Below are 23,495 nucleotides of genomic sequence, written 5' to 3' on the forward strand. Positions count from 1 at the left end.
TGATGGGATACTTAAGCTGGACATCCTGTTCCATGTCAACACAGCAGTCTTTGATGAAACCTGCCAGTTTGCTCATAATGCAGACGTGCCCTAATCTCCAGGGCAGCTGTTCTATTCACTGCACTATGTGTGTGTGTGTGTGTGTGTGTGTGTGTGTGTGTGTGTGTGTGTGTGTGTGTGTGTGTGTGTGTGTGTGTGTGTTTGCATGTGTGTGTTTGCGTGTGTGTGTGTGTTTGTGTAGGTGTGTGTTTGAGAGGGGAGGGAGAGGCGAGTGACACAGAGAGGGAAGGGCGAGAGGGGAGGGCCAGAAGAGAGGGCCAGAGGGGAGGGCCAGAGGGGAGAGGGAGAGGGGAGGGCCAGAGGAGAGGGCCAGAGGGGAGGGCCATAGGGGAGAGGGAGAGTGGAGTGCCAGAGGGGAGGGCCTAGAGGAGAGGGCCAGAGGAGATGGCCAGAGGAGAGGGCCAGAGGAGAGGGCCAGAGGAGAGGGCCAGAGGGGAGGGCCAGGGGGGGGAGAGGGGGGAGGGCCAGAGGAGAGGGCCAGAGGGGAGGGCCAGAGGGGAGAGGGGAAGGCCAGAGGGGAGAGGGAGAGGAGAGGGCCAGAGGAGAGGGCCAGAGGGGAGAGGGAGAGGGGAGGGCCAGAGGGGAGGGCCAGAGGGGAGGGCCAGAGGTGAGGGCCAGAGGAGAGGGCCAGAGGGGAGGGCCAGAGGGGAGAGGGGAGGGCCAGAGGAGAGGGCCAGAGGGGAGAGGGGAGAGGGGTGGGCCAGAGGAGAGGGCCAGAGGGGAGAGGGAGAGGGGAGGGCCAGAGGGGAGAGGGAGAGGGGAGGGCCAGAGGGAAGGGCCAGAGGAGAGGGCCAGAGGGGAGGGGAGAGGGAGAGGGAGGGCCAAGGGGGAGAGGGAGAGGGGAGGACCAGAGGGGAGAGGGGAGGGCCAGAGGAGAGAGGGGAGGGCCAGAGGAGAGAGGGGAGGGCCAGAAGAGAGAGGTGAGGGCCAGAGGGAGAGGGGAGAGGGAGAGGGGAGGGGGGCAGAGGGGAGAGGTGAGGGCCAGAGTGGAGAGGGAGAGGAGAGGGCCAGAGGGCAGAGCGACAGGGCCAGAGGAGAGAGGGGAGAGGGAGAGGGGAGGGCCAGAGGAGAGAGGGGAGGCCAGAGTGGAGAGGGAGAAGGGAGGGCCAGAGGGGAGGGCCAGAGGAGAGAGGGGAGGGGGGAGGGCCAGAGGGGAGAGGGGGGGGCCAGAGGAGAGAGGGGAGGGCCAGAGGGGAGGGCCAGAAGGGAGAGGGGAGGGCCAGAGGAGAGAGGGAGGGCCAGAGGAGAGAGGGGAGGTCAGAGGAGAGAGGGGAGGGCCAGAGGGGAGAGGGAGAGGGGAGGGCCAGAGGGGAGAGGGGAGGGCCAGAGGGGAGAGGGGAGAGGGGGAGGGCCAGAGGGGAGAGGGGAGAGGGGAGGGCCAGAGGAGAGAGGGGAGAGGGGAGGGCCAGAGGGGAGAGGGGAGAGGGGAGGGCCAGAGGAGAGAGGGGAGAGAGGGCCAGAGGAGAGGGGGAGAGGGGGTGGGCCAGAGGAGAGAGGGAGAGGGGGAGAGGGGAGGGCCAGATGGGAGGGCGAGAGGGGTGGGCCAGAGGAGGGAGGGGGAGAGGGGAGGGCCAGAGGGGAGGGCCAGAGGAGAGAGGAAGAGGGGAGGGCCAGAGGGCAGAGCGAGAGGGCCAGAGGAGAGAGGGAGAGGGGAGAGGGGAGGGCCAGAGGGAAGGGGAGAGGGGAGGGCCAGAGGACAGAGGGAGAGGGAGAGGGGTGGGCCAGAGGGGAGGGCGAGAGGGGGTGGGCCAGAGGAGGGAGGAGAGAGGGGAGGGCCAGAGGAGAGAGGGAGAGGGGGAGGGCCAGAGGGAGAGCGAGGGGCCAGAGGAGAGAGGGAGAGGGGAGGGCCAGAGGGGAGAGGGGAGGGCCAGAGGGGAGAGGGAGAGGGAGAGGGGAGGGCCAGAGGGGAGAGGGAGAGGGGGGGCCAGAGGATAGAGGGAGAGGGGAGGGCCAGAGAGGAGGGCGAGAGGGGTGGGCCAGAGGAGAGAGGAGAGAGGGGAGCTAAAGCTAAAGAAACCTATCTGCTCCACTGAAATCAGAGTCCCTGGTAAAATAGAAAAGGAATGGGAAAATCACACTTATCCTGGTGTAACTAAAACTATGATGGTAGAATACACCTGACCTTCACTCCTTCCCTCCTCGCCCCCCCCCTCCTCACTCACTCACTCACTCACTCACTCACTCACTCACTCACTCACTCACTCACTCACTCACTCACTCTGTTCCAGCGAAAGGGCCCCAGCAGCAGCAGTACTAAAGTAGTAGAAGTAGAGGTACTCTGTTCCCCACAGCCAGTAACATGTGAAATGTGAATAAACAAGAGTGAGATAACATCCTCCACTTCTCATTTTCGGTCAGTTTAGAGGAACATAAAAATCCCAAGTTCACCACAGGTCATAGAGATGAGTTCTCTCTTCTCAGACTTCACTGTTAACCATCTGTGTTGATCAGTAGAGCCAGTTTCACACTGAGAGGGAAGCTCTGAGGAAAGGGCCTGACACTGCCGACTCTCTGTAAATGAGCTGTGAATGCTGAGAATCCAGGAAGAGAAGTGCTGGTCATCATTGGGAAGCTGATACAGGCAGTTACCAGTTAGAGGTGGGCTCCCGAGTGGCGCAGCGGTCCAAGGCACTGCATCTCAGTGCTAGTGGTGTCACTACAGACCCTGGTTAGATTCCAGGCTGTATCACAACCGTCCGTGATTGGGAGTCCCATAGGGAGGCGCACAATTGGCCCAGCGTCATTAGGGTTTGGCCGGGGTAGGCCGTCATTGTAAGTAAGAATTTGTTCTTAACTGACTTGCCTAAATAAAGGTTCAAATAAATAGAGGTGTGAGGGTTGATAGGCTTTTGAGCATGGTGGTGGTAGTACCATGACAACTCTATGTCATGGCTGAGTCATTGTAGTGGTTACCATAGCCAACAGAGTCAGAATGCAACCAAAGTATCTGGTGAAGGGTTAACGTCTACCTGTGCCAGGGCTGGCTCTAGCTACAGAACTGTGTGTGATAGTGGTGTGACAGTGGTGTGTGTGCATGACAGCGGTGAAGGATTACAAACTGTCAGTATCATGTCCCCAGTACCTAACCACATGGCTGTTTGGTTAGAGGTGTGAAACCACCAGCAGTGTTAAGGGGAAATTCACCGTAAAAGGCTGGGCTTTTCTAAACCATCAGTGGGTATTATTGTACTGAATTGTCAATGATATCTCACTTAGCAATCACATGTTTTAGAAATAATCTTGACCTACAGTCAATGTTATTTTACTTTAACTCTTTGAGGCTTACTGATTATAAAGCATTTGTGCCAGTGAACCTGACATGTACCAATACGGATAGCTAAACCTCAGTTGAGGGGCATATGCACTGTGTGTAAAAGACTGTGTAAACTACTTTGTAGGAGACTGTGCATGTCGTCTGCGTGCGTTGACTGTTTGTAGATTGCATGTCTCGACTATTTGTCATGGGCTGTGCAGTTGACTGTGTGTTGACTGTGTACAGACTGTATGTAGAATAGACTCACCCACATGCAGGCCTCTAAGCGGACCTTGGAGACAATGGTCCAGAGGGAGATGCTTCCCTGTACAGCTGCTGCCACCCCCGCCAAGCCCTCCACACCCACTTGGGCCACGGCCTCTGTCCCCCCCAACAACACCTCTTCCTGGGGGCAGATGATCTGCTCGGGGTAGGGGGGTTCCGGGAAATCGACCGAACCACATTCATATGCTGCCAGGGTCACTGATGCTATGTGTGGACCCTGAGAGAGAGAGAGAGAGACGGAGAGAGAGAGACGAGTGGGAGGTCAGTTGTTGGAATTTATGACTCAACGGAAGCTTTCAGGGAGAGCCCTGGCAACATTTGCATTAAAAGAGGGAAGAACTCTTATGAAAATAGATCATATATAAAACCATGGAATAAGCCTTTGCTTAAAAGTACTTATATGAATGGTTATGGCAACTCCTCTGTCTTTCTCTGTAAGATTGAAACGTCATTTGCATTGCCTGCATGTCTCCTTTACCTTCCTGCCATTCATTCAATATGATTCAGATAGGGGGATTTACTAATGAGTTGTGAGTTATAAGGGATAAGGGGCGAGACACGACAGAGAAACCTCCTGCATGTTGTGGTAAAACAGGGGGAGGTGCTGGAGAAAGGGTTTGAGCCAAAAGGTGGGTCAAAACTCCCCTACTGAAACATCAAAGAACCCGAAACGAAAGCTGGGGACAAAAAACCGTTACACACACACACACACCCACACACACACACACACACACACACACACACACACACACTGAGAGCTGCACCTGTGACAAAGTGCGCCAAAAATAAAGAACTTGGAGACTTCAGAAAACATCGGTAGTGCTTTCCATTCACAGTGCAGTCTGAAAACATCTCCTCCCCATGGCCCCTTGGGTGACACTACACTCATAGAACTAATACTGAAATGACGTGGCAGCAGCATCGAAACGTCAGTCGGTTGACCCATATGGGGCGGAATATACAGACCTAGTAAGTGTTACTGTAAAAAACATATCTGAAGTGTGTATCTGTCAAGCGTGTGTATCTGTGAAGTGTGTATCTGTGAGATATGTATCTGTGAAGTGTGTGAATCTGTCAAGTGTGTATTTGTGAAATGTGTATCTGAGAAGCGTGAGTATCTGAGAATCGTGTGTATCTGAGAAGCATGTGATTCTCTGAAGCGTGTGTATCTGAGAAGCGTGTGACTCTGTAAAGTGTGTATCTGAGAAGCGTGTGTATCTGTAAAGTGTATATCTGTGAAATGTGTATCTGTTAAGCGTGTATCTGAGAAGCGTGTGTATCTGAGAAGCGTGTGTATCTGAGAAGCGTGTGTATCTGTAAAGCGTGTGTATCTGTAAAGCGTGTGTATCTGTAAAGCGTGTGTATCTGTATAGCGTGTGTATCTGTATAGCGTGTGTATCTGTGAAGCGTGTGTATCTGTGAAGCGTGTGTATCTGTGAAGCGTGTGTATCTGTGAAGCGTGTGTATCTGTGAAGCGTGTGTATCTGTGAAGCGTGTGTATCTGTGAAGCGTGTGTATCTGTAAAGCGTGTGTATCTGCAAAGTGTGTATCTGAGAAATGTGTATCTGTTAAGCGTGTGTATCTGAGAAGCGTGTGTATCTGAGAAGCGTGTGTATCTGAGAAGCGTGTGTATCTGAGAAGCGTGTGTATCTGTAAAGCGTGTGTATCTGTAAAGCGTGTGTATCTGTAAAGCGTGTGTATCTGAGAAGCGTGTGTATCTGTAAAAGATGTATCTGAGAAGCGTGTGTATCTGTAAAGCGCGTGTATCTGAAAAGTGTGTATCTGTAAAAGATGTATCTGAGAAGCGTGTGTATCTGAGAAGCGTGTGTATCTGAGAAGCGTGTGTATCTGTAAAGCGTGTGTATCTGAGAAGCGTGTGTATCTGAGAAGCGTGTGTATCTGAGAAGCGTGTGTATCTGAGAAGCGTGTGTATCTGTAAAGCGTGTGTATCTGAGAAGCGTGTGTATCTGTAAAATATGTATCTGAGAAGCGTGTGTATCTGAGAAGCGTGTGTATCTGAGAAGCGTGTGTATCTGAGAAGCGTGTGTATCTGTGAAGCGTGTGTATCTGAGAAGCGTGTGTATCTGTAAAAGATGTATCTGAGAAGCGTGTGTATCTGTAAAGCGCGTGTATCTGCAAAGTGTGTATCTGAGAAATGTGTATCTGTTAAGCGTGTGTATCTGAGAAGCGTGTGTATCTGAGAAGCGTGTGTATCTGAGAAGCGTGTGTACCTGAGAAGCGTGTGTATCTGTGAAGCGTGTGTACCTGAGAAGCGTGTGTATCTGAGAAGCGTGTGTATCTGAGAAGCGTGTGTACCTGTGAAGCGTGTGTACCTGTGAAGCGTGTGTATCTGAGAAGCGTGTGTATCTGAGAAGCGTGTGTATCTGAGAAGCGTGTGTATCTGAGAAGCGTGTGTATCTGAGAAGCGTGTGTACCTGTAAAGCGTGTGTACCTGAGAAGCGTGTGTATCTGTGAAGCGTGTACCTGAGAAGCGTGTACCTGAGAAGCGTGTGTATCTGTGAAGCGTGTGTATCTGTAAAGCGTGTGTATCTGTAAAGCGTGTGTATCTGTAAAGCGTGTGTATCTGTAAAGCGTGTGTATCTGTAAAGTGTGTATCTGTGAAATGTGTATCTGTTAAGCGTGTGTATCTGTGAAGTGTGTATCTGTGAAGCGTGTATCTGAGAAGCGTGTGTATCTGTGAAGCGTGTGTATCTGTGAAGCGTGTGTATCTGTGAAGCGTGTGTATCTGTGAAGCGTGTGTATCTTTGAAGCGTGTGTATCTGTAAAGCGTGTGTATCTGTAAAGCGTGTGTATCTGAGAAGCGTGTGTATCTGTAAAAGATGTATCTGAGAAGCGTGTGTATCTGTAAAGCGCGTGTATCTGCAAAGTGTGTATCTGAGAAATGTGTATCTGTTAAGCGTGTGTATCTGAGAAGCGTGTGTATCTGAGAAGCGTGTGTATCTGAGAAGCGTGTGTACCTGAGAAGCGTGTGTATCTGTGAAGCGTGTGTATCTGTAAAGCGTGTGTATCTGTAAAGCGTGTGTATCTGAGAAGCGTGTGTATCTGAGAAGCGTGTGTATCTGTAAAGCGTGTGTATCTGTGAAGCGTGTGTATCTGTAAAGCGTGTGTATCTGTAAAGCGTGTGTATCTGAGAAGCGTGTGTATCTGAGAAGCGTGTGTACCTGAGAAGCGTGTATCTGAGAAGCGTGTGTACCTGAGAAGCGTGTGTATCTGTGAAGCGTGTGTATCTGTAAAGCGTGTGTATCTGAGAAGCGTGTGTATCTGAGAAGCGTGTGTATCTGAGAAGCGTGTGTATCTGAGAAGCGTGTGTATCTGAGAAGCGTGTGTACCTGTAAAGCGTGTGTATCTGTAAAGCGTGTGTATCTGTAAAGCGTGTGTATCTGTAAAGCGTGTATCTGAGAAGCGTGTGTATCTGAGAAGCGTGTGTATCTCAGAAGCGTGTATATCTGTAAAGCGTGTGTATCTGTAAAGCGTGTGAATCTGTAAAGCGTGTATATCTGTAAAGTGTGTATCTGTGAAATGTGTATCTGTTAAGCGTGTTTATCTGTGAAGTGTGTATCTGAGAAGCTTGTGCATCTGTAAAGCGTGTATCTGTGAAGCGTGTGTATCTGTAAAGCGTGTGTATCTGAGAAGCGTGTATATCTGTAAAGCGTGTGTATCTGAGAAGCGTGTGTATCTGTAAAGCGTGTGTATCTGAGAAGCGTGTGTTTTTGAGAAGCGTGTATACATGTAAAGCGTGTGTATCTGAGAAGCGTGTGTATCTGTAAAGTGTATATCTGTAAAGCGTGTGTATCTGTAAAGTGTATATCTGTAAAGCGTGTGTATCTGAGAAGCGTGTGTTTTTGAGAAGCGTGTATACATGTAAAGCGTGTGTATCTGAGAAGCGTGTGTATCTGTAAAGTGTGTGTATCTGTAAAGTGTGTATCTGAGAAGCGTGTGTATCTGTGAAGCGTGTGTATCTGTAAAGCGTGTGTATCTGTGAAGCGTGTGTACCTGTAAAGTGTGTATCTGTGAAGCGTGTGTTTTGAGAAGCGTGTATACATGTAAAGCGTGTGTATCTGAGAAGCGTTTGTATCTGTAAAGTGTATATCTGTAAAGCGTGTGTATCTGAGAAGCGTGTATATCTCAGAAGCGTGTATATCTGAGAAGCGTGTGTATCTGTAAAGCGTGTGTATATGTTAAGTGTGTATCTGTAAAGTGTATGTATCTGTAAAATCTGCGTATCTGAGAAGCGTGTGTATCTGTAAAGCGTGTGTATCTGTAAAGTGTGTATCTGAGAAGCGTGTGTATCTGTAAAGTGTGTCTCTGAGAATCGTGTGTATCTGTGAAGCGTGTGTATCTGTGAAGCGTGTGTATCTGTGAAGCGTGTGTATCTGTGAAGCGTGTGTATCTGTAAAGCGTGTGTATCTGTAAAGCGTGTGTATCTGTAAAGCGTGTGTATCTGTAAAGCGTGTGTATCTGTGAAGCGTGTGTATCTGTAAAGTGTGTGTATCTGTAAAGTGTGTGTATCTGTAAAGTGTGTATCTGTAAAGCGTGTATATCTGTGAAGCGTGTGTATCTGTAAAGCGTGTGTATCTGTAAAGCGTGTGTATCTGTAAAGCGTGTGTATCTGTAAAGTGTGTGTATCTGTAAAGTGTGTATCTGAGAAGCGTGTGTATCTGTAAAGTGTGTATCTGTGAAGCGTGTGTATCTGTAAAGCGTGTGTATCTGTAAAGCGTGTGTATCTGTAAAGCGTGTGTATCTGTAAAGCGTGTGTATCTGTAAAGCGTGTGTATCTGTGAAGCGTGTGTATCTGTAAAGTGTGTGTATCTGTAAAGTGTGTATCTGAGAAGCGTGTGTATCTGTAAAGTGTGTCTCTGAGAATCGTGTGTATCTGAAGCGTGTGTATCTGTGAAGCGTGTGTATCTGTAAAGCGTGTGTATCTGTAAAGTGTGTATCTGTGAAATGTGTATCTGTTAAGCGTGTGTATCTGTGAAGTGTGTGAATATCTGAGAAGCGTGTGTATCTGTAAAGTGTGTGTATCTGTAAAGTGTGTGTATCTGTGAAGCGTGTGTATCTGTAAAGTGTATGTATCTGTAAAGTGTGCGTATCTGTAAAGCGTGTGTATCTGTAAAGCGTGTGTATCTGTAAAGTGTGTATCTGAGAAGCGTGTGTATCTGTAAAGTGTGTCTCTGAGAATCGTGTGTATCTGAGAAGCGTGTGTATCTGTGAAGCGTGTGTATCTGTGAAGCGTGTGTATCTGTAAAGCGTGTGTATCTGTAAAGCGTGTGTATCTGTAAAGCGTGTGTATCTGTAAAGCGTGTGTATCTGTAAAGCGTGTGTATCTGTAAAGTGTGTATCTGAGAAGCGTGTGTATCTGTAAAGTGTGTATCTGTGAAGCGTGTGTATCTGTGAAGCGTGTGTATCTGTAAAGCGTGTGTATCTGTAAAGCGTGTGTATCTGTAAAGCGTGTGTATCTGTAAAGCGTGTGTATCTGTGAAGCGTGTGTATCTGTAAAGTGTGTGTATCTGTAAAGTGTGTATCTGTTAAGCGTGTGTATCTGTGAAGTGTGTATCTGAGAAGCGTGTGTATCTGTAAAGCGTGTATCTGAGAAGCGTGTGTATCTGAGAAGCGTGTGTATCTGTAAAGCGTGTGTATCTGTGAAGCGTGTGTATCTGTAAAGTGTGTGTATCTGTAAAGTGTGTATCTGAGAAGCATGTGTATCTGTAAAGCGTGTATATCTGTAAAGCGTGTGTATCTGTAAAGTGTGTATCTGTGAAGCGTGTATATCTGAGAAGCGTGTTTATCTGTAAAGCGTGTGTATCTGAGAAGCGTGTGTATCTGTAAAGCGTGTGTATATGTTAAGTGTGTATCTGTAAAGTGTATGTATCTGTAAAGTGTGCGTATCTGAGAAGCGTGTGTATCTGTAAAGTGTGTATCTGAGAAGCGTGTATATCTGTAAAGCGTGTGTATCTGAGAAACGTGTGTATCTGTGAAGCGTGTGTATCTGAGAAGCGTGTGTATCTGAGAAGCGTGTGTATCTGAGAAGCGTGTGTATCTGTAAAGCGTGTGTATCTGAGAATCGTGTGTATCTGAGAAGCGTGTGTATCTGTGAAGCGTGTGTATCTGTGAAGCGTGTGTACCTGTAAAGCGTGTGTATCTGTGAAGCGTGTGTATCTGTAAAGCGTGTGTATCTGTGAAGCGTGTGTATCTGTGAAGCGTGTGTATCTGTAAAGCGGGTGTATCTGTAAAGCGTGTGTATCTGTAAAGTGTAAATCTGTGAAATGTGTATCTGTTAAGCGTGTGTATCTGTGAAGCGTGTATATGTGTAAAGCGTGTGTATCTGTAAAGTGTGTATCTGTGAAATGTGTATCTGTTAAGCGTGTGTATCTGTGAAGTGTGTATCTGAGAAGCGTGTGTATCTGTAAAGCGTGTATCTGAGAAGCGTGTGTATCTGTAAAGCGTGTATCTGAGAAGCGTGTGTATCTGAGAAGCGTGTGTATCTGAGAAGCGTGTGTATCTGTAAAGCGTGTGTATCTGTAAAGCGTGTGAATCTGTAAAGCGTGTATATCTGTAAAGTGTGTATCTGTGAAATGTGTATCTGTTAAGCGTGTTTATCTGTGAAGTGTGTATCTGAGAAGCTTGTGCATCTGTAAAGCGTGTATCTGTGAAGCGTGTGTATCTGTAAAGCGTGTGTATCTGTAAAGCGTGTGTATCTGAGAAGCGTGTGTATCTGTAAAGCGTGTGTATCTGAGAAGCGTGTGTTTTTGAGAAGCGTGTATACATGTAAAGCGTGTGTATCTGAGAAGCGTGTGTATCTGTAAAGTGTGTGTATCTGTAAAGTGTGTATCTGAGAAGCATGTATATCTGAGAAGCGTGTATATCTGTGAAGCGTGTGTTTTTGAGAAAGCGTGTATACATGTAAAGCGTGTGTATCTGAGAAGCGTGTGTATCTGTAAAGTGTATATCTGTAAAGCGTGTGTATCTGAGAAGCGTGTATATCTGAGAAGCGTGTATATCTGTAAAGCGTGTGTATCTGAGAAACGTGTGTATATGTAAAGCGTGTGTATCTGAGAAGCGTGTGTTTTTGAGAAGCGTGTATACATGTAAAGCGTGTGTATCTGAGAAGCGTGTGTATCTGTAAAGTGTATATCTGTAAAGCGTGTGTATCTGAGAAGCGTGTATATCTCAGAAGCGTGTATATCTGAGAAGCGTGTGTATCTGTAAAGTGTGTATCTGTTAAGTGTGTATCTGTAAAGTGTATGTATCTGTAAAGTGTGTATCTGAGAAGCGTGTGTATCTGTGAAGCGTGTGTATCTGTAAAGCGTGTGTATCTGTGAAGCGTGTGTACCTGTAAAGTGTGTATCTGTGAAGCGTGTGTATCTGTGAAGCGTGTGTATCTGTGAAGCGTGTGTATCTGTGAAGCGTGTGTATCTGTGAAGCGTGTGTATCTGTAAAGCGTGTGTATCTGTAAAGCGTGTGTATCTGTAAAGCGTGTGTATCTGTAAAGCGTGTGTATCTGTAAAGTGTGTGTATCTGTAAAGTGTGTATCTGAGAAGCGTGTGTATCTGTAAAGTGTGTATCTGAGAAGCGTGTGTATCTGTAAAGTGTGTCTCTGAGAATCGTGTGTATCTGTGAAGCGTGTGTATCTGTGAAGCGTGTGTATCTGTGAAGCGTGTGTATCTGTGAAGCGTGTGTATCTGTAAAGCGTGTGTATCTGTAAAGCGTGTGTATCTGTAAAGCGTGTGTATCTGTAAAGCGTGTGTATCTGTAAAGCGTGTGTATCTGTAAAGTGTGTGTATCTGTAAAGTGTGTATCTGAGAAGCGTGTGTATCTGTAAAGTGTGTATCTGTGAAGCGTGTGTATCTGTGAAGCGTGTGTATCTGTAAAGCGTGTGTATCTGTAAAGCGTGTGTATCTGTAAAGCGTGTGTATCTGTAAAGTGTGTGTATCTGTAAAGTGTGTATCTGAGAAGCGTGTGTATCTGTAAAGTGTGTATCTGTGAAGCGTGTGTATCTGTAAAGCGTGTGTATCTGTAAAGCGTGTGTATCTGTAAAGCGTGTGTATCTGTAAAGCGTGTATATCTGTGAAGCGTGTGTATCTGTAAAGCGTGTGTATCTGTAAAGTGTGTATCTGAGAAGCGTGTGTATCTGTAAAGTGTGTCTCTGAGAATCGTGTGTATCTGAGAAGCGTGTGTATCTGTGAAGCGTGTGTATCTGTAAAGCGTGTGTATCTGTAAAGTGTGTATCTGTGAAATGTGTATCTGTTAAGCGTGTGTATCTGTGAAGTGTGTATCTGAGAAGCGTGTGTATCTGTAAAGTGTGTGTATCTGTAAAGTGTGTGTATCTGTGAAGCGTGTGTATCTGTAAAGTGTATGTATCTGTAAAGTGTGCGTATCTGTAAAGCGTGTGTATCTGTAAAGCGTGTGTATCTGTGAAGTGTGTATCTGAGAAGCGTGTGTATCTGTAAAGTGTGTCTCTGAGAATCGTGTGTATCTGAGAAGCGTGTGTATCTGTGAAGCGTGTGTATCTGTGAAGCGTGTGTATCTGTAAAGCGTGTGTATCTGTAAAGCGTGTGTATCTGTAAAGCGTGTGTATCTGTAAAGCGTGTGTATCTGTAAAGCGTGTGTATCTGTAAAGCGTGTGTATCTGAGAAGCGTGTGTATCTGTAAAGTGTGTATCTGTGAAGCGTGTGTATCTGTGAAGCGTGTGTATCTGTAAAGCGTGTGTATCTGTAAAGCGTGTGTATCTGTAAAGCGTGTGTATCTGTAAAGCGTGTGTATCTGTGAAGCGTGTGTATCTGTAAAGTGTGTATCTGTGAAGTGTGTATCTGTTAAGCGTGTGTATCTGTGAAGCGTGTATCTGAGAAGCGTGTGTATCTGTAAAGCGTGTATCTGAGAAGCGTGTGTATCTGAGAAGCGTGTGTATCTGTAAAGCGTGTGTATCTGTGAAGCGTGTGTATCTGTAAAGTGTGTGTATCTGTAAAGTGTGTATCTGAGAAGCATGTGTATCTGTAAAGCGTGTATATCTGTAAAGCGTGTGTATCTGTAAAGTGTGTATCTGTGAAGCGTGTATATCTGAGAAGCGTGTTTATCTGTAAAGCGTGTGTATCTGAGAAGCGTGTGTATCTGTAAAGCGTGTGTATATGTTAAGTGTGTATCTGTAAAGCGTTTGTATCTGTAAAGTGTATGTATCTGTAAAGTGTGCGTATCTGAGAAGCGTGTGTATCTGTAAAGTGTGTATCTGAGAAGCGTGTGTATCTGTAAAGTGTATATCTGTAAAGCGTGTGTATCTGAGAAACGTGTGTATCTGTAAAGCGTGTGTATCTGAGAAGCGTGTGTATCCGAGAAGCGTGTGTATCTGAGAAGCGTGTATATCTGTAAAGCGTGTGTCTCTGAGAATCGTGTGTATCTGAGAAGCGTGTGTATCTGTGAAGCGTGTGTATCTGTGAAGCGTGTGTATCTGTAAAGCGTGTGTATCTGTGAAGCGTGTGTATCTGTAAAGCGTGTGTATCTGTGAAGCGTGTGTATCTGTGAAGCGTGTGTATCTGTAAAGCGTGTATATCTGTAAAGTGTGTGTATCTGTAAAGTGTAAATCTGTGAAATGTGTATCTGTTAAGCGTGTGTATCTGTGAAGCGTGTATATGTGTAAAGCGTGTGTATCTGTAAAGTGTGTTTCTGTGAAATGTGTATCTGTTAAGCGTGTGTATCTGTGAAGTGTGTATCTGAGAAGCGTGTGTATCTGTAAAGCGTGTATCTGAGAAGCGTGTGTATCTGTAAAGCGTGTATCTGAGAAGCGTGTGTATCTGTGAAGCGTGTGTATCTGTAAAGTGTGTGTATCTGTAAAGTGTGTGTATCTGTGAAGTGTGTATCTGAGAAGCGTGTGTATCTGTAAAGCGTGTATCTGAGAAGCGTGTGTATCTGTAAAGCGTGTGTATCTGAGAAGCGTGTGTATCTGAGAAGCGTGTGTATCTGTAAAGCGTGTGTATCTGAGAAGCGTGTGTATCTGAGAAGCGTGTGTATCTGAAGCGTGTATATCTGTAAAGCGTGTGTATCTGAGAAGCGTGTGTATCTGTAAAGTGTGTATCTGAGAAGCGTGTGTATCTGTAAAGTGTATATCTGTAAAGCGTGTGTATCTGTAAAGTGTATATCTGTAAAGCGTGTGTATCTGAGAAACGTGTGTATATGTAAAGCGTGTGTATCTGAGAAGCGTGTGTTTTTGAGAAGCGTGTATACATGTAAAGCGTGTGTATCTGAGAAGCGTGTGTATCTGTAAAGTGTATATCTGTAAAGCGTGTGTATCTGAGAAGCGTGTATATCTCAGAAGCGTGTATATCTGAGAAGCGTGTGTATCTGTAAAGCGTGTGTATATGTTAAGTGTGTATCTGTAAAGTGTATGTATCTGTAAAGTGTGCGTATCTGAGAAGCGTGTGTATCTGTAAAGTGTGTATCTGAGAAGCGTGTATATCTGTAAAGCGTGTGTATCTGAGAAACGTGTGTATCTGAGAAGCGTGTGTATCTGAGAAACGTGTGTATCTGTGAAGCGTGTGTATCTGTGAAGCGTGTGTATCTGTAAAGCGTGTATCTGAGAAGAGTGTGTATCTGAGAAGTGTGTGTATCTCAGAAGCGTGTATATCTGTAAAGCGTGTGTATCTGAGAAGCGTGTATATCTCAGAAGCGTGTATATCTGAGAAGCGTGTGTATCTGTAAAGTGTGTATCTGTGAAATGTGTATCTGTTAAGCGTGTTTATCTGTGAAGTGTGTATCTGAGAAGCTTGTGCATCTGTAAAGCGTGTATCTGTAAAGCGTGTGTATCTGTAAAGCGTGTGTATCTGAGAAGCGTGTATATCTGTAAAGCGTGTGTATCTGAGAAGCGTGTGTATCTGTAAAGCGTGTGTATCTGAGAAGCGTGTGTTCTGTAAAGCGTGTGTATCATGTAAAGCGTGTGTATCTGAAGCGTGTGTATCTGTAAAGCGTGTGTATCTGTGTAAAGCGTGTGTATCTGAGAAGCATGTATATCTGAGAAGCGTGTATATCTGTGAAGCGTGTGTTTTTGAGAAGCGTGTGTATCTGTAAAGCGTGTGTATCTGAGAAGCGTGTGTATCTGTAAAGTGTATATCTGTAAAGAGTGTGTATCTGAAAGCGTGTATATCTGAGAAGCGTGTATATCTGTAAAGTGTGTGTATCTGAGAAACGTGTGTATATGTAAAGCGTGTGTATCTGAGAAGCGTGTGTTTTTGAGAAGCGTGTATACATGTAAAGCGTGTGTATCTGAGAAGCATGTGTATCTGTAAAGTGTATATCTGTAAAGCGTGTGTATCTATAGAAGCGTGTATATCTGAGAAGCGTGTGTATCTGAGAAGCGTGTGTATCTGTAAAGCGTGTGTATCTGTAAAGCGTGTGTATCTGTAAAGTGTGTATCTGTGAAAGCGTGTGTATCTGTAAAGTGTGCGTATCTGTGAAGCGTGTGTATCTGTAAAGCGTGTGTATCTGTAAAGTGTGTATCTGAGAAGCGTGTGTATCTGTAAAGTGTGTCTCTGAGAATCGTGTGTATCTGAGAAGCGTGTGTATCTGTGAAGCGTGTGTATCTGTGAAGCGTGTGTATCTGTGAAGCGTGTGTATCTGTAAAGCGTGTGTATCTGTAAAGCGTGTGTATCTGTAAAGCGTGTGTATCTGTAAAGCGTGTGTATCTGTAAAGCGTGTGTATCTGTAAAGCGTGTGTATCTGTAAAGTGTGTATCTGAGAAGCGTGTGTATCTGTAAAGTGTGTATCTGTGAAGCGTGTGTATCTGTGAAGCGTGTGTATCTGTAAAGCGTGTGTATCTGTAAAGCGTGTGTATCTGTAAAGCGTGTGTATCTGTAAAGCGTGTGTATCTGTAAAGCGTGTGTATCTGTGAAGCGTGTGTATCTGTAAAGTGTGTGTATCTGTAAAGCGTGTGTATCTGTAAAGTGTGTGTATCTGTAAAGTGTGTGTATCGGTAAAGTGTGTGTATCTGTAAAGTGTGTATCTGAGAAGCGTGTGTATCTGAGAAACGTGTGTATCTGAGAAGCGTGTGTATCTGAGAAGCGTGTGTATCTGAGAAGCGTGTGTATCTGTAAAGTGTGTCTCTGAGAATCGTGTGTATCTGAGAAGCGTGTGTATCTGTGAAGCGTGTGTATCTGTGAAGCGTGTGTATCTGTGAAGCGTGTGTATCTGTAAAGCGTGTGTATCTGTAAAGCGTGTGTATCTGTAAAGCGTGTGTATCTGTAAAGCGTGTGTATCTGTAAAGTGTGTGTATCTGTAAAGTGTGTATCTGAGAAGCGTGTGTATCTGTAAAGTGTGTATCTGTGAAGCGTGTGTATCTGTGAAGCGTGTGTATCTGTAAAGCGTGTGTATCTGTAAAGCGTGTGTATCTGTAAAGCGTGTGTATCTGTAAAGCGTGTGTATCTGTGAAGCGTGTGTATCTGTAAAGTGTGTGTATCTGTAAAGCGTGTGTATCTGTAAAGTGTGTATCTGTGAAATGTGTATCTGTTAAGCGTGTGTATCTGTGAAGCGTGTATCTGAGAAGCGTGTGTATCTGTAAAGCGTGTATCTGAGAAGCGTGTGTATCTGTAAAGCGTGTATCTGAGAAGCGTGTGTATCTGAGAAGCGTGTGTATCTGTAAAGCGTGTGTATCTGTAAAGCGTGTGTATCTGTAAAGCGTGTGTATCTGTAAAGTGTGTATCTGTGAAGCGTGTGTATCTGAGAAGCATGTGTATCTGTAAAGCGTGTATATCTGTAAAGCGTGTGTATCTGTAAAGTGTGTATCTGTGAAATGTGTATCTGTTAAGCGTGTGTATCTGTGAAGTGTGTATCTGAGAAGCGTGTGTATCTGTAAAGCGTGTATCTGAGAAGCGTGTGTATCTGTAAAGCGTGTATCTGAGAAGCGTGTGTATCTGTGAAGCGTGTGTATCTGTATCTGAGAAGCATGTGTATCTGTAAAGCGTGTTTATCTGTAAAGCGTGTGTATCTGTAAAGTGTGTATCTGTGAAATGTGTATCTGAGAAGCGTGTGTATCTGTAAAGCGTGTATCTGAGAACCGTGTGTATCTGTAAAGCGTGTGTATCTGTAAAGTGTGTGTATCTGTAAAGCGTGTGTATCTGTAAAGTGTGTATCTCTGAAGCGTGTGTATCTGAGAAGCATGTGTATCTGTAAAGCCTGTATATCTGTAAAGCGTGTGTATCTGTGAAGCGTGTGTATCTGTGAAGTGTGTGTGTGTTTCTGTGAAACATGTATCTGTGAAGTGTGTGTGTGTATCTGTGAAACATGTATCTGTGAAGTGTGTGTATCTGTGAAAGCAGCAGTCCGTCTGAGAGACAGAGTTGACTGGTTACTGATAGGCAGGTGCATGAGCCCAGCGTGCCTCTGCTCTGAGGAGTGTCTTTGACATTGTGTCATCCTGTTTACATTCTTGCTTGTTGTTTATTTACTCTTTTAAATATGCTTCCAGTCAGAGAATGGAGGGAGAGGAGGGGAGAGGAGGGTGGATAAGAGTAGTGTGTCTCTTTGATGTGTGGTGGCACTAGTGAAAGTTTGTTTGAACAGACTAACAGAGCTAATACTCCCTCGACAAGTTCAGACAAGATGACTCTCAATATCACCACTGCCAAAAAAAGAGACTCCTAGACCACACAAACACATACCGTAGAAGATTACACATACACACACTTTGAGATCCATGAACGAAAGCACACACTTTTTACACAAGAAAAAGACATGTCCAAAAAGAATACTGAGAAACTCTGAAATGTGAAAACAGGGTACCCATAAGTACCCATAAAACTGACCTTTGCGATCAGTGTCCTTTCCATGGGACGGTTGAGCTAATGTAGGCTAATGTGATTAGCATGAGGTTGTAAGTAACAAGAAAATTTCCCAGGACACAGACATCTGGTATTGACCGAATGATTATCAAGAATTTAAGCTAACTACACAGTCCAATTTACAGTAGCTATTACAGTGAAAGCTTACCATGCTATTGTTTGAGGAGAGTGCACAATGTTGAACAGAAAAAGTTATCAACAAGCAAATTAGGCATATTTGGGCAGTCTTTTTAGACATTTTTGTACAGAAATACAATGGTTCATTGGACCAGTCTAAAACTTTGCACATACACTGCTGCCATCTCGTGGCAAAAATGTATATTGCACCTGGGCTGGAATTATATATTATGGCCTTTCTCTTGCATTTCAAAGATAATGGTGCAAAAAAATAAAACAAAGAAAAACAACCATTCTTTTTTACCAGATCTATTGTGTTATATTCTCCTACATTCCTTTCATATTTCCACAAACTTCAAAGTGTTTCCTTTCAAATGGTACCAAGAACATGCATATCCTTGTTTCAGGCACTGAGGTACAGGCAGTTAGATTTGAGTATATCATTTTAGGCCAAAATGTAAAAAAAGGTGCGGATCCTTAAGAGGTTCACATTTATAAACATGGGTAGTTCTGAAGAGTGTGCCAGTGTGCGTGCATATCTGTGTTTGTGAGGACATACAGTGCCTTCGGGAAGTATTCAGACTCCTTGACTTTTTCCACATTTTGTTACGGTACAGCCTTATTCTAAAATTGATTAAATAGTTTTCCCCCTCCTTATCAATCTACACACAATAAATACCCCATAATGACAAAGCAAAAACTGTTTTATTTTTTATTCAGTACTTTGTTGAAGCACCTTCGGCAGCTATTACAGCATTGAGTCTTCTTAGGTATGATGCTGCACCTGTATTTGGGGAGTTTCTTCCATTCATCTCCGCAGATCCTGTCAAGCTCTGTCAGGTTGGATGGGGAGCGTTGCTGCACTGCTATTTTCAGGTCTCTCCAGAATGTTCGATCGGGTTCAAGTCCAGGCCACTCAAGGACATTCAGAGACTTCTCCCGAAGCCACTCCTTCGTCATCTTGGCTGTGTGCTTAGGGTCTCTGTCCTGTTGGAAGGTGATCTCTCTGTACTTTGTTCCATTCATCTTTCCCTCAATCCTGACTAGTCTCCCAGTCCCTGCCGCTGAAAAACATCCCCACAGCATGATGCTGCCACCACCATGCTTCACCATAGGGATTGTGCCAGGCTTCCTCCAGACCTTTTCTCTGTATACATCAGTGATGTCGCTCTTGCTGTGGGTGATTCTCTGATCCACCTCTACGCAGATGACACCATTCTGTATACTTCTGGCCCTTCTTTGGACACTGTGTTAACTAACCTCCAAACGAGTTTCAATGCCATACAACTCTCCTTCTGTGGCCTCCAACTGCTCTTAAATACAAGTAAAACTAAATGCATGCTTTTCAACCGATAGCTGCCCACACCTGCTCTCCCTTCCAGCATCACTACTCTGGACGGTTCTGAATTACAATATGTGGACATCTACAAATAACTAGGTGTCTGGTTAGACTGTAAATTCTCCTTCCAGACTCACATTAATCTCCAATCCAAATTTAAATCTAGAATCGGCATCCTATTTCACAACAAAGCATCCTTCACTCATGCTGCCAAACATACCCTCGTAAAACTGACTATCCTACCGACCCTTGACTTTGGCGATGTCATTTACAAAATAGCCTCCACACTCTACTCAGCAAATTGGATGCAGTCTATCACAGTGCCATCCATTTTGTCCCCAAAGCCCCATATACTACCCACCACTGCGACCTGTATGCTCTCGTTGGCTGGTCCTCGCTTCATATTCGTCACCAAACCCACTGGCTCAAGGTCATCTATAAGTCTTTGCTAGGTAAAGCCCCGCCTTATCTCAGCTGGTCACCATAGCAGCACCCACCTGTAGCACGCGCTCCAGCAGGTATATTTCACTGGTCACCCCCAAAGCCAATTCCTCATTGGCCGCCTTTCCTTCCAGTTCTCTGCTACCAATGACTGGAACGAACTGCAAAAATCACTGAAGCTGGAGACTCATATCTCCCTCACTAATTTTAAGCACCAGCTGTCAGAGCAGCTCACAGATCACTGCACATAGCCCATTTGTAAATAGCCCATTCAACTACCTCATCCCCATACTGTTATTTATTTAATATTTTTTGCTCTTTTGCACTCCAGTATCTCTTTTTTTTGTGTGAATTTTACTTCCTTTTTCTCCCCAATTTCGGGGTATCCAATTGTTAGTAGTTACTATCTTGTCTCATCGCTACAACTCAAAGTGCTGTACAGAAACCCAGCCTAAAACCCCAAACAGCAAGCAATGCAGGTGTAGAAGCACATAAGGGGACGACAAGCGGATAAGAGGCAATCCGTAATTTCGATTAAGACATTAATGAGCGAGCTAGGACAGACGTAGTCAATATAACTATTTGTTCAGCACTTTTGAAATGCACAGCGACAGAATTCAGAACATGGGCCGTTCTTATAGTGTTCTCCCTGTAAGTCAGAACCGTAGGATAAATAAAAGGGAAGACAATGAAAGCTCTTACAATATTTGATGATTACATTTCTCTAAAATAGGTTATAGGCTACATGTGCACCACCAAGTCTGAACAGTAGGCGAAATGCAGCAAGGTGGCGCGGCGGTCCTTCATGAATTTTTTTTTTTTTTTTTCCTTCATGAATTCTCTGGATTTTAAATTTTTTTAACCTTTATTTAACTAGGCAAGTCAGTTAAGAACAAATTCTTATTTTCAATGACGGCCTAGGAACAGTGGGTTAACTGCCTGTTCAGGGGTAGAACGACAGATTTGAACCTTGTCAGCTCAGGGGTTTGAACTTGTAACCTTGCGGTTACTAGTCTAACGCTCTAACCACTAGGCTACCCTGCCCCCCCTTTATGGTGCTTTCGAAAAAACTGTGAACACGAAAAAAACAAGGTCGAATCATGATGATGTCATTGATCTTCTGTCACACCCTGATCTGTTTCAACTGTCCTTGTACTTGTCTCCACCCCCCTCCAGGTGTCACCCATCTTCCCCATTATCCCCTGGGAGTTTACACCTTTGTTTCTGTCTGTCTGTGCCAGTTTGTCTTGTTTGTCAAGTCAACCAGTGTTTTTGTCTCAGCTCCAGTTTTTCCCCAGTCTCTCTTTTTCTCATCCTCCTGGTTTTGACCCTTGCCTGTCCTGACTCTGAGCCCGCCTGCCTGACCACTCTGCCTGCCCCTGACCTTGAGCCTGCCTGCCGTCCTGTACCGTTTTGGACTCTGGCCCTGGCTATGAACTCGTCTGTCCCCGACCTACCTTTTGTCGATCCCTTGGATTATAATAAATACCAGAGCTCAAACCATCTGCCTCCTGTGTCTGCATCTGGGTCTCGTCTTGTGTCATTAAATCTTCAGGTCGTAGCTCTGGAAAGAGGCCGGATTTACAATGCCGAGTTGGATGACCGTTCAAAACATATTTTCCCAGTCGGAGCTCGTTTATTCCCGACTTCCTAGTTAACTTGACTTCAGTGAGTTCAAGACTTTGCAGTTCCCAGTTAACAGGTGTTTTGAGAGAGACACAATTCATGCTTCATTGACGGCATTGCCAATATTGAATGTTTATAATTTTAAACTTGGAAAAGAGCCCCTTACTCCTAGATTTGTGACCACACAGCCACTGTCACTGACTCCTTCCAAATCTCTCATTGTTGAGTTTGCGAATTCCAACTTGTTGTGTAATGTTTATGTCCTATGGCCGATGAGCACTGATAGGTTTTATCTATAATTCATCATTATTTATCTTCATATGATAAGGGTTGAAAAGGATTTGCCAGTAGAATGTCGACTTAATTCATGATGATGACTGCTAGCTAAGATTTTGAATGTATGATGTTGACATGATCAGTCCAATCAAAGCTACTCTACATATAACGTGATATGACATTATTTGATCTGTGGCCAATGATCTTGAGCCTTCTTGGATAGGCACTTCTAATGTAACTCTATGGCAGCACCCAAGGGGCTAGAATAGTCTACCCTTAGACTTTGCGGTGAAGTAGTGTCCCCATGAGTGACAGAACAATGAGCCAATCACGGCGCAACACTCCACATTTTCTGCTGGCTTGCCCCACCACCACAGAAAGCACTGAGCTAGGCTAAAACACCTGCATTTTGGAGCTGCCTTACTCAAGAAAACAAAAAAGAGACCATGTTTGTATGCAGCTTTATTAACTCAATTATAAATATGTTTTTTTTTACATTGTTTGCAAACTGATGAACCCCCATGTAACGTGTATTAATGCCAAAATAACATGCAAAACAGGCAAGCCTGTTTTTTTGTGTGAATTTTACTGAGGAGTGGATTTAGCCTGGCCACTCTACCAATAAAGGCTGGATTGGTGGAGTGCTGCAGAGATGGTTGTCCTTCTGGAAGGTTCTCCCATCTCCACAGAGGAACTCTAGAGCTCTGTCAGAGTGATCTGGTTCTTGGTCACCTCCTTGACCAAGGCCCTTCTCCCCCGACTGTTCAGTTTGGCCGGGTGGCCAGCTCTAGGAAGAGTCTCGTGGTTCCAAACTTCTTCCATTTAAGAATGATGGAGGCCACTGTGTTCTTTGGGACCTTCAATGCTGCAGACATTTTTTTGGTACCCTTCCCCAGATCTGTGCCTAGACACAATCCTGTCTCAGGGCTCTACGGACAATTCCTTCGACCTCATGCACTGTCAACTGTGGGACCTTATATACATTTAGTCAGGTGTGTGCCTTTCCAAATTATGTCCAATCAATTGAATTTACCAAAGGTGGACTCCAATCAAGTTGTAGAAACATCTCAAGGATGATCAATGGAAACAGGATGCGCGTGGGCTCAATTTACAGTCTCATAGCAAAGTTGGTTCTGTTTTTTATCTTTAATACATTAGCAAAAAATTCTAAAAACCTGTTTTTGCTTTTTCATTATGGACTGTTGATGGCAGATTGCTGAATATTTTCATTTATTTAATCCATCTTACAATAAGGTTGTAACGTAACAAAATGTATAAAATGTCAAGGGGTCTTAATACTTCCCAAAGGCACTATGTAGGAGTGGTGTGGTTTGTGACACATGTTCTACTCTACTCACAGTCAAAGGGCAGTCGGTTATTATGCAATATTACGCCAAAACAGTCTCGCGCTCTCTCCCAAGTGGCACATCGGTCTAAGGCACTGCATCTCAGTGCTAGAGGCGTCACTACAGACACCCTGGTTCGATTCCAGGATGTATCACAAATAAGAATTTGTTCTTAACCGACTTGCCTAGTTAAATAAAGGTTAAATAAAAAATGAATCTATTTCAATTTAAGGGGCTTTATAGGCATAGGAAACATATGTTTACATTGCCAAAGCAAGTAAAATAGATAATAAACTAATGTGAAATAAACAAGAAATGTACAGTAAACATTACTCACAAAAATCCAAAGGAATAAAGACATTTCAAACGTCATATATCTATATACAGTGTTGTAATGATGTGCAAAAGGGAATAGAAATAAACATAAATATAGGTTGTATTTACAATGGTGTTTGTTCTTCACTGGTTGCCCTTTTCTTGTGGCAACAGGTAACACATCTTGCAGCTGTGGTGGCACACTGTGGTATTCCACCCAATAGATATGGGAGTTTATCAAAAATTGATTTGTTTTCAAATTCTTTGTGGGTCTGTGTATTCTGAGGGAAATATATGTGTCTCTAATATGGTGATACATTTGGCAGGTGATTAGGAAGTGCAGCTCAGTTTCCACCTAATTTTGTTGGCAGTGTGCACATAGCCTGTCTTCTCTTGAGAGCCAGGTCTGCCTTCGGTGGCCTTTCTCAATAGCAAGGCTATGCTCACTGAGTCTGTACATAGTCAAAGCTTTCCTTAATTTTGGGTCAGTCACAGTGATCTGTGTACTCTCTGTTTAGGGACAAATAGCATTCTAGTTTGCTCTGTTTTTTTGTTAATTCTTTCCAATGTGTCAAGTAATTAACTTTTTGTTGTTTTGT

General features: G+C 44.6%; 1 protein-coding gene across 6 annotated transcripts in view; it reads right to left on the reverse strand.

The window, feature by feature from the left end:
- The window catches only part of LOC135550693 (vacuole membrane protein 1-like), a 104,940-nt gene that overhangs the window by 42,461 nt on the left and 38,984 nt on the right, over positions 1–23,495 (reverse strand). For all 6 annotated transcript variants that reach the window (XM_064981729.1, XM_064981726.1, XM_064981724.1 and 3 more), the window contains one exon: positions 3,582–3,815. In XM_064981729.1, coding sequence (XP_064837801.1) covers positions 3,582–3,815 — 234 coding nt within the window. The remainder of the gene's footprint in view (positions 1–3,581; positions 3,816–23,495) is intronic.

This window comes from Oncorhynchus masou, chromosome 12 (genome assembly GCF_036934945.1).
Source record: "Oncorhynchus masou masou isolate Uvic2021 chromosome 12, UVic_Omas_1.1, whole genome shotgun sequence".
NCBI lineage: Eukaryota > Metazoa > Chordata > Actinopteri > Salmoniformes > Salmonidae > Oncorhynchus > Oncorhynchus masou.